Genomic DNA, 16,998 nt, shown 5'->3' on the forward strand with positions numbered 1-16,998 from the left:
GACAGAGGATAAGATGGTTGGATGGCATCACCGACTCAGTGGACATGAGTTTGAGTAAGCTTCAGGAGTTGGCGATGGACAGGGACGCCTGGCATGCTGAAGTCCATGGGGTCACAAAGAGTTGGACATGACTGAGCTACTGAACTGAACTGAGTTTGTCAGGAGCTCAGCATAAGATGACCTTGGTAAATCACTATTTTCATGCTGAACAGCCTGTGATGTTGGGTACCTGAAACTGGTAACTTGTATAAATGTGCGCCTAAGCAGAGAATCGGACAAAGAACTGTTGGTTAGCTGCTAAGTGTGTCCGCTTCTTTTGCGATCCCAGGGACTGTAGCCTGTCAGGATCCTCTGTCCATGGGATTTCCTGGGTAAAAATATGGAGTGGCTTGCCATTTCCTTCTCCAGGGGATCTTCCCAACCCAGGGACAGAACCCACATCTTTTCACGGACAGGCAATTCTTTACCACTCAGGCACCAGGGATGTTCTGGACAAAGAATATTGGGAAAAAGACAAGTTTGTGTTCTGAAGTTGGAGGTCTTTTTTCTTTTATACTTCACTACAGTTAAGATTCAGAGTTTCCCTAGACAGCCCCTTAACAAACATCGGGAGTAGGCACTATTTGCTTATCATTTTTATAGCTGTAACTTACATAATTCTATTCATGGACTTAGAATGATTTTTATATGGACTTTTATATGATTTTATATGGACTTTTATATGATTTTATATGGACTTTTATATGATTTTAGTCTTTCCCCTCCTCCTGCCTCTCCTTGTCAGCACTTGATGCGCTGTTAATGAGCAGGCGTGCACTTGTGGCCGAGCCCGCAGGTGAGTCCCTGTCCGCGTCACTGTGGTGGCGTGCCCTTTTTCTCCCATCATCTGTGTGGTGTGTTATCACATGCCGAGCTCCACTTCACGCAACTGCTGGGCGCAGTGTTTGCTCTCAGACTTGCAGTTTTCCATCTGCCACTTCCTCTTTAAAGAGGGGCCTGGGGGATCCCCTTCAGTGGCCTTATGGTTCCTGTGGCCACGTTGCACACATTCTTGCCCACTGTCCTGAAGTCTCTCATTTCACACCGACCAGCTTGTCGAGAGTTACTTCAGAGGCCACCTAGTCACCTTGGCTGGGTCAGTTTGTGACTGCAGGGGTCTGTGACTAGGAGCTCTCCTGACGATTGGTGCTACATATTCCTTGTTTCTTCTCTCACTCTTAATCTCACCTATGGATTGAATTGAAAAGTGATAGCTGCCGAGCTGAGTCCTGCTAGGAAAATTTACCCTTTTCTCCTTTATCCTGCCTCCATGAGCTCTGAGGTTTGTTTTTGTTTTGTTTGTTTTTTTAATATATAAACAATTGCTTCTTGTCCATCTCTCAAACAAGCCTGTGCTGAGATTTGTAGAGAGCTAGTCTCCTATATGCTGTATGGAAAGAATAGCAGTGTTTAGAATTTTGGAACTGTAACAAGGCAGCATTTCTAAGTTTCCTATTAAGAGTCTGTGTGGAACTAAGAATTGAAAACTAATTACACAAATCTTTAAATTTTGAAAGATCCCCCGCCCCCAAGTGTTTCTGCCTCTGGGATATCTGTTCCACAGAGGGTACCTTGTATCTAGCAAAACAATCAGTTAAACATTCAACCAATAACACTGCCACCGCTCACTCTTAAATGTTAAACATGTTTCAGGATTTTTTTGAACCGCAAACCATTGACTAAATTCTCTATTGCTCATACAACAATTGATGACATGGGAAGTGAATTTGAATGTAAAAATAATATCTAACATTAGGCAAACTTGCTTTTTTCTCATTAAGATTTTAAAATTTTCATCCCTACACACATAGTTTAGCTAGTAACTTTTCTGTTCTTTACTGTTTCATCTTATTCTTACTGTTTCTGATTTTTTCACCTTGTGTGGTTCTCAGACCTCATGGACTTGTGTCATATAAGCCTTTCTCTGAGCCTCTGAGTTGTTTCACTAACAGAATGGGGGTGTCACCACAGCATGCCTGCTGCTGAGTCCACGTGCAGGGCCCTGGAAGCTCAGAGGTCCCGTGGAGATAGCTCTGCTGAAAACTGTTGATGGTGTGTGACTTGGGCAGACCTCGCCCAATGTGTGAGCCATGATGCCTACAATTGTGCTTTTCACAGAGCCAAGTATACTGTTGCTGATTAATAAATAATGGGTTGTTTATCTTGGAGTTGTTTGTATTGGCAGATGCCCTCTAAGATTCAAAGGCTGTCTGTAAACTAATAATGCCCTCATTGTTTATTCAGCGCCTGCTTTTCTATTTAATATGCAGCTATCTTGGAGAAATTTCTTGAATATCAAATCACAAGTAAAATGTAAGCAGTTTTTTCCCCCATATTTCCAAATAGGCCATTTAACTGTGACTTATTCTCAGATGCTCTGATGATCTGGTTGTGTGCATGTGGCTGAGGGGGAAGGGCAAGGGAATGAGGCCCAGAAGTTTGCCATCTACCAGATCCATCACAGATAGCTTTAATAAATTCACGTGCATTTCTGGTTGATGGTGTGTCTAGCACAGGTTAGCTGCTGAGCTTTCAAGTGGAAAATGTGCAAAGGGACAGGCAGCAGGGATCACAGTGGGAGTGGGTTGGGAAAGGCTGATGAAGGAGGTGGGTTTGATGGTTGATACAGCATCACTGGTGTGGCACGAGGAACAGAGCAAATTACACTCGGCAGGAGAAACAGTATGTTTGAAGACTTGTGGCGTCATCAGCAGTAGGCGTTCTGGGAACTGTAAGTTCAGTGATACTGGAGCATAAAGCACTGTAGGAATGGCCCTGGGAAAATGGGAATATGAGGCCCAGATAATGAAAATCCTGAGCCCCGTCTCTCTAACAGGAGTGACAGCTCCATGACGTGTAGCTCTGGCTGAAGACAGCATGAAGCTCTCACACCTTCCTTGTTCTGTGTGCTATGCTCACATGTTCTCAGTATGTAGAGGGATCTAGTTTTGTAAAGGGCCATTTTGTGATTAATATTTTCATGTTGTGATGGCATAATTCTAGAGACTCAAATGGTGAGATCATGCATGAGTATAGAGGGTCAGGGAGAGTTGTTTTTTTTTTAAAGGGATAGTTTTGAGACTGGGTTTATGACTCGGGTGATAGGGAATATAGAAAAACATGGGCGGAGATACTTCCTTCTGCATACCTTTGCATCCTCACTGCTGGCAAAGTGTGTTGGCCCTATGTTGCTTGTTTAATAATGGTGGTCGACTATATATAATGCATGAGACATTGTTATTTTAACGTAATATTTAAAAATAATTTTCATGGTTTCTTGGTACTGCTGGCTATCTGTTTCACAAGAGGCAAAGGTTAAAATTATGATAATTGGCCAAACAGTTAAATGTCTTCCAATGAGGGGCAAAATCTTGAGTAAAATTAATTTATACTGCTTCAGTATAAGTCATAGAAGAAGAAGTTTTTTTAAGTGCTTTAGGGAATACATAAAAACAATGATGAAAGCATTTTTTTTCAGTTGAGTTTTAAGTATTATGATGTAATAAATATTTGGACTTATTTTTAAGAAATTTTTGGTATTTTGGAAACCAGTAAAGATCATTTTGATATAAAATAAAATTTAGTCACAGATGTTAAAAAAAAATGGTTACCAGGGTAAAAGGGGGTAGACTGGGATTGATATAGATATATATATATATATATATACACACACACACACACACACACACACACACACACTACTATATATATAATTGATAACTGATAAGGGCCTACTATATAGCACAGGAAACTATACTCAATACTGTGCAATGATCCTATATGGGAAAGTACATTTTTCATATATGTGTGTGTATAACTGATTTACTTTGCTGTATAGCAGAAAGTAATACAGCAAGGTAAATTGAACTATCAGATCAGTTCATTTCAGTCGTTCAGTCATGTCCAACTCTGCGACCCCGTGAATCATAGCACGCCAGGCCTCCCTGTCCATCACCAACTCCCGGAGTTCACCCAGACTCATGTGCATCGAGTCGGTGATGCCATCCAGCCATCTCATCCTCTGTCGTCCCCTTCTCCTCCTGCCCTCAATCCCTCCCAGCATCAGGGTCTTTTCCAATGAGTCAACTCTTCGCATGAGGTGGCCAAGCATCAGGGTCTTTTCCAGTGAGTCAGCTCTTCACATGAGGTGGCCAGAGTACTGGAGTTTCAGCTTTAGCATCATTCCTTTCAAAGAACACCCAGGACTGATCTCCTTTAGGATGGATTGGTTGGATCTCCTTGCAGTCCAAGGGACTCGAAAGAGTCTTCTCCAGCACCACAGTTCAAAAGCATCAATTCTTCGGCACTTAGCTTTCTTCACAGTCAAACTCTCACATCCATACATGACCACCGGAAAAACCATAGCCTTGAGAAGATGGACTTTTGTTGGCAAAGCAATATCTCTGCTTTTTAATATGCTATCTAGGTTGGTCATCAGAGAAGGCAATGGCACCCCAATTTCTTGCCTGGAAAATCCCATGGACAGAGGAGCCTGGAAAGCTGCAGTCCATGGGGTCACTAAGGGTCGGGTACGACCGAGTGACTTCACTTTCACTTTTCACTTTCCTGCATTGGAGAAGGAAATGGCAACCCACTCCAGTTTTCTTGCCTGGAGAATCCCAGGGATGGGGGAGCCTGGGGGGCTGCCGTCTATGGGGTTGCACAGAGTCGAACACGACTCAAGTGACTTAGCAGCAGCAGCAGGTTGGTCATAACTTTCCTTCCAAGGAGTAAGCATCTTTTAATTTCATGGCTGCAGTCACCATCTGCAGTGATTTTGGAGCTCAAAAAAACAAAATCTGACACTTTCCACTGTTTCCCCATCTATTTCCCATGAAGTGATGGGACCAGATGCCATGATCTTCGTTTTCTGAATGTTGAGCTTTAAGCCAACTTTTTCACTCTCCTCTTTCACTTTTATCAAGAGGCTTTTTTGTTCCTCTTCACTTTCTGCCATAAGGGTGGTGTCATCTGCGTATTTGAGGTTATTGATATTTTTCCCGGCAATCTTGATTCCAGCTTGTGCTTCCTCCAGCCCAGCGTTTCTCATGATGTACTCTGCATATAAGTTAAATAAACAGGGTGACAATATACAGCCTTGATGGACTCCTTTTCCTATTTGGAACCAGTCTGTTGTTCCATGTTCAGTTCTAACTGTTGCTTCCTGACCTGCATACAGGTTTCTCAAGAGGCAGGTCAGGTGGTCTGGTATTCACATCTCTTTCAGAATTGTCCACAGTTTATTGTGATCCACACAGTCAAAGGCTTTGGCATAGTCAATAAAGCAGAAATAGATGTTTTTCTGGAACTTCTTGCCTTTTCGATGATCCAGCGGATGTTGGCAATTTGATCTCTGGTTCCTCTGCCTTTTCTAAAACCAGCTTGAACATCTGGAAGTTCATGGTTCACGTATTGCTGAAGCCTGGCTTGGAGATTTTGAGCATTACTTTACTAGCATGTGAGATGAGTGCAATTGTGCAGTAGTTTGCACTATGCTGCTGCTGCTGCTAAATCGCTTCAGTCGTGTCCAACTCTGTGCGACCCCATAGACGGCAGCCCACCAGGCTCCCCCGTCCTTGGGATTCTCCAGGCAAGAACACTGGAGTGGGTTGCCATTTCCTTCTCCAATGCAGGAAAGTGAAAAGTGAAAGTGAAGTCGCTCAGTTGTGTCCGACTCCTAGTGACCCCATGGACTGCAGCCCACCAGGCCCTTCCATCCATGGGATTTTCCAGGCATGAGTACTGGAGTGGGTTGCCATTGCCTTCTCCCAGTTTGCACTATACTCCAATTTTAAAAAAATGTTAAAAAAAAATTCAACTGTGAGAGAGAATGTGTGTGTTTGGGAGTTGGATATACATGTGATAAAATTAGAAATCCCTTAATTATTTTATTTCACATTTTTTAGGTGCTGGTGAATCTGGGAAAAGTACAATTGTGAAGCAAATGAAGTAAGTAGATTTAAAACATAATTTTTTTTTTGATGTTGTTTAAGTGTACCATTCCCTCAAAGGAAGTAAGTATTCTTTTTTTCCCTTGTCTCCTTAGAATTATCCATGAAGCTGGTTATTCAGAAGAGGAATGTAAGCAGTACAAAGCAGTGGTCTACAGTAACACCATCCAGTCAATTATCGCTATCATTAGGGCCATGGGGAGATTGAAGATTGACTTCGGTGACTCAGCCCGGGCGGTAAGTTACTAAAGTCCTTGGAGCAGACCAGAAGAGTTTAAAAAAAAAAAAATTTAAAAAAAAACCTTACATGATAACACCATACTGTATTTATCAACTGTCTCAGCACCAGAAGAATAGTAGTGAGTGAAGTAGGTCAGAAGCTTTAGAAGTGAGTAGAGTAAGAATACACAGATTTGCATAATCTTCCCATTAGAGCCAGAATGCTTTCCTTATCCATCAGATGGTTTGGACCGCTCAGTAACCATTACCGTGTTTTCTATATAACATAGTATACTGACTACCTCTGAATCTCCATCATGGTTTTGAGTAGTTACTACCGAGTTCAGTAAACTGCCTACACTGGCATTCTTCAGAATTTGTTTATATGATTTGGAATGCTGAAATGATCTAAATATTTGTGTTCATGCCCAGACTACAAAGCAGTCTGGTCTCAGATGATGAAAACAAGTATAAAGTTTGCTTATCTTTGGAATCAGAAAATACTTGCTATTAGAAAACATCTTTCAGAATTTCAGAGCTAGAAGGACAAGGACCTTAGGAGACAGGCTAGTTCCACCCCTTCGTTTTAGCAGTAAAGGAACTGGAACCCAGGACGTCACGTGATAGGGAAGATTGCCGCACGGTGGTGACAAGGCAGTGGGCCTGTGCTTCCTTATGTGACCCGGTATGGAACTTGTTTGCAGTTTGATTGGAAACAGCCCCAGCCTGGCCCATATATTATGTTTTCCTCTTTTCTCCCCGGTCCTGGGTTGCTTGCTTAATCTGTTTCAAGTTTTTTTTAATTTGTGTATGGTTTATTCTTCACTGATTCTTTTTTTAAAATAACATGGTAAAACTTGATGTTTCCAGAAACCTTTAAGTGAGTCTCTAGATTAGTTTTTAATATTTTGGTACAAAGTAGATGTATATTATTACTACTGTTATTACTACTACTCCCTTTTATATAGTTCCTTTTTATTTTTATGTGTTCAATATGTGTGTTATCTCCCTAATAATACTATAAAGACTTTTCTGTTTAGAGACCATAACTTTTAGTCTTCTTAGGTCTGCCAGGTTTTTAATTTTATATACAGGCTCAATTTGTACTTAATAGGAAAAAAAAAGAATGAAAGCTGCATTAGAAAACATATATTGGGGAAATCTGTAAAAATTTGTTTATTTTGTATAATAAGTCACTAAAATTTCTTTATAAGCTGTGAGGCATATTAATTTACTAAACTTTTCTTTTTAAATAAAGAATATTTTCAAAGACTTCAAGATCATTTTTAATAATAATTCATAGCATTCTTCTAACTTATCTTTTCTGAAACAGCATCTGATCATATCCAGACAATTTTTGCCTTATCTCCTATCCATTCAGGCTGTAACTTATTCATTTATCATTATTCATTCAGGAAATGTTTTTGAGCTCTTAGTCATAACCAAGAGAGCTACCCTAAGATAAGGAATTGAATAAATTGTACTTTACATTAATTCCAATTCACGTGTACAGTATTATGCATTCAGATCTTACATGCGATTATTAAAGAGAAAGATTTTGTAGCCTCCATTGTGTGAGGTAATGAAGGGTCAATGCAAGCTGCTTTTTTATGAGGTCTTTTTATTTTCATATTTTTCTCAAGAAATATTTTCATTTTCTGTCCTTTGGGGGCAGATTTGGGCTTAATTTCAGGACTGATTGGGCTTCCCTGGTGACTCAGCTGATAAAAAAAATCGGCCTGTAGTGCGGGAGACCTGGGTTCGATCCCTGGGTTGGGAAGATCCGGGAAGGGCTACCCACTCCAGTATTCTGGCCTGGACGATTCAATGGACTATATATATAGTCCATGGGATGGCAAAGGTCCGTCTAGTCAAGGCTGTGGTTTTTCCTGTGGTCATGTATGGATGTGAGAGTTGGACTGTGAAGAAGGCTGAGCGCCGAAGAATTGATGCTTTTGAACTGTGGTGTTGGAGAAGACTCTTGAGAGTCCCTTGGACTGCAAGGAGATCCAACCAGTCCATTCTGAAGGAGATCAGCCCTGGGATTTCTTTGGAGGGAATGATGCTAAAGCTGAAACTCCAGTCCTTTGGCCACCTCATGTGAAGAGTTGACTCATTGGAAAAGACTCTGATCCTGGAAGGGATTGGGGGCGGGAGGAGAAGGGGACGACAGAGGATGAGATGGCTGGATGGCATCACTGACTCGACAGACGTGAGTCTGAGTGAACTCCGGGAGTTGGTGATGGACAGGGAGGCCTGGCGTGCTGCGATTCATTGGGTCTCGAAGAGTCGGACACAACTGAGCAACTGAACTGAACTGAGCAACTTTCAGAGACTTTGTTTCAGGACTGACTGGGAATAACTGCTCCCTCACACAAGGTTTTTTTTTTGTTTTTTTTTTTTTTAACTGGTTTTCTGATGCTTTGGTGGAGAAGGTAATTGGACCCCACTCCAGTACTCTTGCCTGGCAAATCCCATGGACAGAGGAGCCTGGTGGGCTGTAGTTCATGGGGTCGCTAGGAGTCGGACACTACTGAGCGACTTCCCTTTCACTTTTCACTTTCATGCATTGGAGAAGGAAATGGCAACCCACTCCAGTGTTCTTGCCTGAAGAATCTCAGAGACAGGGGAGCCTGGTGAGCTGACGTCTATGGGGTCGCACAGAGTCGGACATGACTGAGGTGACTTAGCAACTTAACAGCTGATGCTTTGGAATCTACATGGAGGCCTGCAGTGGTCAGTTTTGTTTCATCGTTGCTAGTTTCACCCACTCTTTCTAGACTCTCTAGCTGTATCCTAGTAACTTATTTTCTTCCTTCCTTCTGACTGTTACCTCTGCTAATGTTAGCCATTGTTACTCTTGCACACAAATGTCTTCAGGCTGTCTCATTGGTTTTGATTGGTCTACTCCGTGTCTTTGCAGCCTTGCCTCTATGCAAATTTTAAAATACTATGAGGCTCTGGAAGTTGTACTCAGGAATACACAGACGAATTAAAGACGGCTTGGACTTTGAGCTTGATAATTGGAGCATGTGTTACGAGTTTTCTAGACCTAAAGAAGGGAAAAAAGCATTCTAGAAAGAAGAAACTGTATAGTGAAAGGCTGAATATATTTCTTTTTCTAAGGTATCAATTCTTGGAAGTCAGCCTTAAGTTGAAGGATAACCAGATACTTAAGTGTGAAGGTACTATCGTTTTTTCTGTTTTGGGGGAAAAAAAACTGAATAATCTCTTGTAGCAACTGTGCATCAGTGTGAACTCAGTCTCATTAACTTAGATACGTCAACATTGAATTATTTAATACCTCTTTTGGTAAGTTTATTTGGCTTTACTGGGTTGTTAGTTGTAGCATGTGGGATCTAGCTCCCTGACTAGGGATCAAACGCAAGCCCCCTGCTTTAGGAGCCAAGGAATCTTAGCCACTGGAATGACCACCAGGGATTGTCCCGAATTTGCTAATATCTTAGTGAAAAATTACTCTTTTTTTCTTTACTAGCTTTTATTTTCTTGATTTTTACTGAGGTTGAGAATCTTTCTTTTTGTATCTCTTCTTAGTATTGAACTTAGTATTTGGACTCATCTTAGTAGTCTTTACTCAGTTCTGTTTAATACCTTGTCCTTTTTCACATTGAGTCTCTTAGAATATTAGGGATGTTACTTCTTTATGCTTTGCAAATAGTTTTATCCAGGATATTTCTTTTATTGTTTTAAAACAGTATTTTTCTTACGTTAGAAGTCCTTGTTTTCTTCAGTCAATTCTGACTTCTGAGTTTTGTACCTTTAGATGTTCTTCATCTTAAAATTATTTTTAAAAACATATCTTTTTCTAGAATAACATGTCCGTTTACCTGGAAACGTTATTTGTGTCTCCTGCTAGGTGGAATCTAAGTATGTTTTATAATTTGATCGTCTCTTGCGTTACAAACCATGTTTAAGTACTCCATTCCTGAGTGACTTGAAAATGCTACCCTTAGCATTATACTGAGTGTTTTTAGACTCCAGTTCTTTTTCTTACCGATGTATTCTTTTTTCCCCGGCTCAGTCACTTATTTTCATCATAAGATGGAAATAATAATAACATCTACCTTTTAGGGTTGTAAGGAATAATGACAAGACTTTACCACATGCCTTGCTCGTAAGAGATTTCAATACGTGTTTATTGCTGCTACTGTCATTTGTAATGACTATGCTACTATTATAATTTTTGTCAGAGTAACATTTAGTTTCTCTTGATTTATAGGACATTGGTATCTGCTAGGGTGAGTGCATCCATTCCACTATTTTTTAACCAAAATATCAAGGCTACTATCCATTTCTCTTCCATATGAACTCAGGAATCATTGTAATTCCCCACATCCCTATTGAAACGAAACAAACGAAAAAGCCTATCAGTATCTTAACTGGAATTATATTTTAATATGTCAGGTAACTGAGTGAGTGAGAACTGATGACAAAATGTATTTTAAATTTTAAGAGATGGTGACTCATTTGCTGTGGTTTGCTTCATATTTGGCAGCTAGTGAATTTGCAAAGCAGATTACATATTAGTTATTTAAAATGAGAGGAAGCAAAATTGTTTTCAAGGCTGGCATAGAGCAATCAAATTTTGTGCCTAATATACTTTCAGAACTCTCATAATAAGTGTAGTTAATCTGTGGGTGACAATACTGATAAATTAGATTATTTTGTTTTTAATAATGTGCAGTTAAGGAAGCCTTGAATCAGGGCCTGTAAACATGTCTTAGGCACTGCACACAAGCATGTACACAGGTGAGCACAGAGGTAGGGGAAGTAATTAGACAGACTTGCAGCAATTGACATAGTAATTTATATGTTAACTCATAGTTAATAAAAATGTATTATGTCATTTCATTAATTTCCAATAGTATTAGTATTAAAAGTTTAGAAACAAAAGAAGGTAAAACACAGGGCTGATCTTTCATCCAAGAAAGCTTGAGAAGTACTTCCTTAGAGTAAGCTGGGCTGTAAGGAACAGAAAACCTTGCCTTGAATGGACTTAAGCTCCCTTTCTCCCCCAAACCTCAGTTTGCTCCTGCGCTGCTGGTGCTGCTGCTAAGTCGCTTCAGTCGTGTCCAACTCTGTGCAACCCCGTAGACAGCAGCCCGCCAGGCTTCTCTGTCCCTGGGGTTTTGCAACAAGAATACTGGAGTGGGCTCCTGCCCTATGGCCACTTTCCTCTTCCTCTGATTTTTAAATTTATTTCATTAGTTAGTTAAATTATATCTGTCTGCCAAATTTGCCAGATTGCTTCTGAGAAAGGCTGTATCAATGTACTTTCCTAGCAGTAGTGCTGTTTCTTAGCAGTCTCAGTAGCCAAAATCTTGCAGTCTTAAATTTTAAAAATATTGGCTAATTTAAGTCTTACTCCAATTTACATTTTCAGTTTTTTAATACAACTATGCATTTTTCCATGTCTTCATTGACTCTTTTTCTCTACATTTGTCACCTATTTTATCCTGTATTCATTTATTGATTAGAGTCTTGGTGTTTTAATTAATCTCTTTGCTTGTTTGTATGTATATGGGCTTCCCAGGTGGCTCATTGGTAAAGACTCTGCCCTTGCCAAGCAGAAGATGTGGGTTCAGACCCTGGATCTGAAAGGTTCCATGGAGAAGGAAATGGCAACTTACTCCAGTATTCTTGCCTGGGAAATCCCATGAACAGAGGGGCCTGGTGGGCTACAGTCCATGGGGTCACAAAAGAATGGACACAACTTAGCCAGTAAACAACAACAAATGTACATATATAGTAACTCTTTGTGCACTAATTCATACTTCTCTCACATTTGGCTTACTGCCTTTCATCTTAGGTTTTCATTAAAAAAAATCCCCTATTATTTATTCCATTATGTTTAAATTTAGATAGTCTTCTCAACCAAAGATTTACTGAATATTTATGATATTTTAAGAGTTTTTTTAGGGAGTGAATTTCAGCATTGTTTCTATGCTAGATCCTCAAATCCCTCTGAAACTTTGCTGTATGCATGGAATAAGGATCTACACTATTTTTTTTTTTCCTCTTCAGATGGCTATCTAAGTATTCACAAGTGTTTTTTAAGTAATTGCATTCTTTCCTGATTTATCTTTCCACCTTTACCATATAAGTTCAGATTTGGGGCTCCCCACCCCCATTGATCTTTATACCAGATGTTCTACATATTGTAGACTTTTAATATCTGATAATTTCAGCCCTCTGTCGCCAGTATTCTTTTTCAAAATGTTTCTAGTTATTTCTACTTGTTATTTTCCCAGATCAGTATTTGAATTATTTATAGTAGTAGTCTGGTTTATATTTGAGAACTAAGATGAAGTTACATTGTTTTTGATTCTGAGAAATAATGATTTATATATGTGGAAAGTGATACTTACCTTAATTTGAAATATATTATGTCCCTCCAGCACAGTATGTTTCTGCTTTACTCAATTCATGTATCATTCATTACATATTTAACTGTCTTTTGACAATAGGTCCTATTGTCCATACAAAGAACACTTAAATATTTTTTATTGATTTGATATTTTAAAACACATACATTTATAAGATTAATAAACACATGTTATATTTGTGTAATATATTGTAATTTCTTTTTTTGACATAATGAAGCTCACGCTTACTGCAATTTAGTCAAGTTTTGCCATCTGCAATTTAAAATTAGATTATTTTATTTTTAGCACACCCCCATTTCCTTGTCTCAGTCATTTTTACTTTAGTTATAGTTCTGTTTTTAGAGAAAAAAGAAGTTTTATGTTTATTTTTTAATCAAAGCAATTCTTTAATGTCTCGGATTAGCACCAGGAGCCGTGGAGAGGTGACTTCACTAATGTTCTCAGTATTTCCTGTTGAGTACACTAACTTTGATAAAAGCTGTATAGTCGTTTAAATTTATAGGAGTGATTGTATGCTATAGAAATGTGGTAGATTAAATATAGGAGCATTTCTCATTGTATATGGTATTCAGTATTGTCAACTAATACTATTAATGAAAATAATTATTCAAAACCATTGAAACAAAGGATTTCCATGTGTATATCCATCATGACATCAATATATTGATACTTTCCCTGCAGCCAAAAATTTGAAGGTGTCACAATTTTTTAACACTCCTTGAGCGTATTATTTAGCCTCTATTAATGTAAAGGACTTTCTGATGATTTCTGTTTAAACTCTTCATCTGATTCATAAATTCTGTCTGCTAGATCACGATAAATAATCATGTAGCCTTTGCTTAAAATTGAAGTCTCTCACTCTCCCTCCATTTTTTGTTTTTTAGGCAGCTTTGGTTGTTAAAAAGTGTTTTTATTGAATTGAAATCTGCTCTCTTTTACCCTAAGAATTCTTTTTCTGCTCTGTGTCTAAGCACAAAGTCTACTCCTTCTTCCCTTTAATGAACCTTAATATATCAGAAATCAGAAGACAGCTGTATATATTGTCACTGAGTAATAGGTGCTCACTCATCGTCAGTGTGGGAAAAGAGGCTATTATGTGTCTCTTGACATGATAGCAGATAGCATTTCTTATGTCTTTTCTGAGTTCCCCAAACACCCAGTTTGTATGAACTAGAACTTCCATTCTTCAAACCATCTTATTTTCATTTAGTTCTTAGTCATTTAAAAACATACTAACTTGGCTACATTCACAGATTTTTTTCTTGATACTTGGAAGTAATTGCCTGATAAGTACATTTCTTCTTAACGTCACAAACAAGAGTCCTTATCAGCTGTTTCACTTCCCTGTAGCCCTTTAGTAATACCTGTCAGTTTTCTACACTGCATCACACTGTTTTGGTGCACTTGAGTTTTTCTTTCTTAAATGTTCTTAGTCATCGTAGTGTCACTACCTTAGTCGTGTCTGACTCTTTGCAACACCGTGGACTGTAGCCCACCAGGCTCCTCTGTCCATGGAATTCTCCAGGCAAGAATGCTGGAGTGGGCTGCCAAGGCTTTCTCCAGGGGATCTTCCCTACCTGGGGCTTGAACCTGGTCTCCTGCATTGCAGACAGATTCTTTACCATCTGAGCTACAGGGAAGCCCTAAATGTTCTTAAATAACATTTTACATGAATCTTGAAAAGACTACAGTTGATGATAAGATAGGACTCTTGTCATCATTCTGCAATTTTCAAATGTGTCTTAGGCAGTGGCTACTTAGTAACTGTTGACTAATATGTGTGATTGGGTGAGGTGACTAATTACCTGTGGAACTCCAAATAAATTTCACAATCTTTCTGTGCATCAGATTCTTCTTATATAAAACCTAAAGTTAGGTAGAATAATTTTAAAAGTACCTTCCAGCTTATATTTATTCCTTAAAGCTCATTTATAGACATCTGAATATCCTGCTAATGACGTGGGAGTATTCCAATGTATTTATTAAGGAAAAGAGACTTCTTAACACTTTTGTGAAGAGGAGACATTTTTGAATGCTACAGAGAGAATACAGTTTATAAATAGAGTTTCCACAGTTTCCCAAGTCTTTTCTTCAGGCTTCTTGCCTGCTAAGTTTGAAGAGAATGTGATCTTATGACCCATACCATTGGGCATTAGTCTTTTCTATAAAAAAATTTTATGGAAATTGAACAAATACATCATAATGAAATCTCACTTAAGTGAAAAGCACTTTTCTAAAATGGATAGAGAAAAGTATGTTTGGTACTTAGTTAAAAATAAAAGTATGTTTGATGATACTTAGTTAAAAGTAAAAATGACCAAGTTTAGAATTTCTTATATGTAAGTCATTATTTGGAAAACTGAGTAACTGTTTACTGGAATAAGGCAAATGGTGCTAAGAACAACTTGAAATCATGTTTTGTTGGAGTTTATTAAGGATCTTGTACACGTGTTACTTGCTTGCATGCATTTCTCTTGTGATTTACTAAAAAGGGAAACATATGCTTGAATAATATGTTCCCATGCTGAGTGACTTAATTATTTCTCATGATGGGTTCCATCTGAAAAGAAAATGTTTCACAAATTGGCAGTAGAATGAATTTATATTGTCAGCTGGTACCCGCTGCTAGCCTGTGTCACCAAATGCTTCCCTTCTGTACACCGTATCCTGAGATGTGCCATCACTTTGTAAAGAGCTACTACACCAGGCTGGAAAGATGCCCCTAGAGAAAAGTTAGGAACGGTCTACCCAGTTAACATGAGCTGCAAATCCCAGCCCAAGAATCTGTGTGACGATGGTATCCTCACATCTCCCTTATTTTGTATTAACCATGTTATTACCCGAAGACTAGAGTTGTGTGGTAGAGCGCTGTTGCTACTACCTGTATGTGGCTATTGAGTACGTGAAATGTGCCTGATCCGAATTGGGATGTGCTGTCTGTATAAAAGAAATACCAAGTTTCAAAGAGTAAATATCTAAGTTTATATTGGTTAAATGTTGAAATATATTTTATATACAGGTGATAGAAAATATTATGGAAATGAATTTTACTTTTTTTTGGTTACACTTTTTAAAATGTGCTGTTAGAAAATTTAGAATTCCGTCAGTGGCTTAAATCTCTTGGACAATACTGACTTAGTGGGTTTTATTACCTATAGATCAGAATAACTGTAACTGTTGTAGACGCTGGGCTTCCCAGGTGGCACTAGGGGTAGAGAACCCGCCTGTCAATGTAGAACAGATAAGAGATGGGGGTTTGATCCTTGGGTTGGGAAGATCCCCTGGAGGACGGCATGGCCACCCACTCCAGTATTCTTGCCTGGAGAATCTCATGGACAGAGGAACCTCGTGGGCTACGGTCCATGGTGTCGCAGAATTGGACATGACTGAAGTGACTTAGCACACATGCATTGTAGGCTCAACACTTAAGCAGGATTTAATTTTATGTGCAGTATTCCTCCTTTTAAAAACTTTTGCATGCTATCTTTTATATGCATCCTGAGTTATTTCTACTTCAGAGCTGTGTTTGTTTCCTGTGCTTGGATTAGCAAACACCTATTCCCACTTCTGGACCCACTGATGTTAATGGATACACACTTTAAGGTATTCTGAAACCTCAGACTATTCTGTGGAACTATTCTTGCTTTATTCCACATTGACTTCTTCCTTATTTGAGTTTATTATGCCTCTACAAAGTATATCACAGAGCTGACAATTCAATTCTGAAAATAACTTCTAATGGTGTCAATGTGTTTTTTTAGATTAGAAAACATTTTGGTGATGGGAGGCAAAGAATACAATCTTCTGTTTGGTCACAAGTGATCATCTTCCATGCACAGCTGACTATCAGTGGGTAGTTGGTTAATATATTCCCTCATGAGCTGTCTCGTCATTGTTTCAGCTTTCTGGTGCCCTGATAGCTGTTACTAATATCACCAAACATGGACACATGACTTAAGATTGTGCTTTTTTGATTAAGCCAATTTTTAAAGTGGTATTTTAGGGAAATCCAAGTTATGACACCAGTAGACAGCATAAAGGAAACTCAAGATTGTACCTTTTGTAATCAACAATGTATTTTATCTGTAGTGTCTTTTTACTTTTTAAATAAAAATGGCCTTTGAATGTTCAGGATGATGCCCGCCAACTCTTTGTGCTTGCTGGCGCTGCAGAGGAAGGTTTTATGACTGCAGAACTTGCTGGAGTTATAAAGAGACTGTGGAAAGACAGTGGTGTACAAGCCTGCTTCAACAGATCCCGAGAGTACCAGCTTAATGATTCTGCAGCATAGTAAGTAATCATAACTTCATGATCATGAATAGTTACTTGCAAGTCAAATATACTTCCAAGTCAGTTTTAATGCAGAATTGGCTGACACATTC

The 16,998-nt window shown here is 38.9% G+C and overlaps 1 protein-coding gene across 2 annotated transcripts in view; it reads left to right on the top strand.

Annotated features, from left to right (window-relative positions):
- GNAI1 (G protein subunit alpha i1) overlaps window positions 1-16,998 on the top strand; it is a 229,938-nt gene that overhangs the window by 189,301 nt on the left and 23,639 nt on the right. For both annotated transcript variants that reach the window (XM_027539788.1, XM_027539787.1), the window contains 3 exons: window positions 5,946-5,988; window positions 6,086-6,227; window positions 16,749-16,906. In XM_027539788.1, coding sequence (XP_027395589.1) covers window positions 5,946-5,988; window positions 6,086-6,227; window positions 16,749-16,906 — 343 coding nt within the window. The remainder of the gene's footprint in view (window positions 1-5,945; window positions 5,989-6,085; window positions 6,228-16,748; window positions 16,907-16,998) is intronic.

This window comes from Bos indicus x Bos taurus, chromosome 4 (assembly GCF_003369695.1).
Source record: "Bos indicus x Bos taurus breed Angus x Brahman F1 hybrid chromosome 4, Bos_hybrid_MaternalHap_v2.0, whole genome shotgun sequence".
In the NCBI taxonomy this organism is placed as follows: Eukaryota; Metazoa; Chordata; class Mammalia; order Artiodactyla; family Bovidae; genus Bos; species Bos indicus x Bos taurus.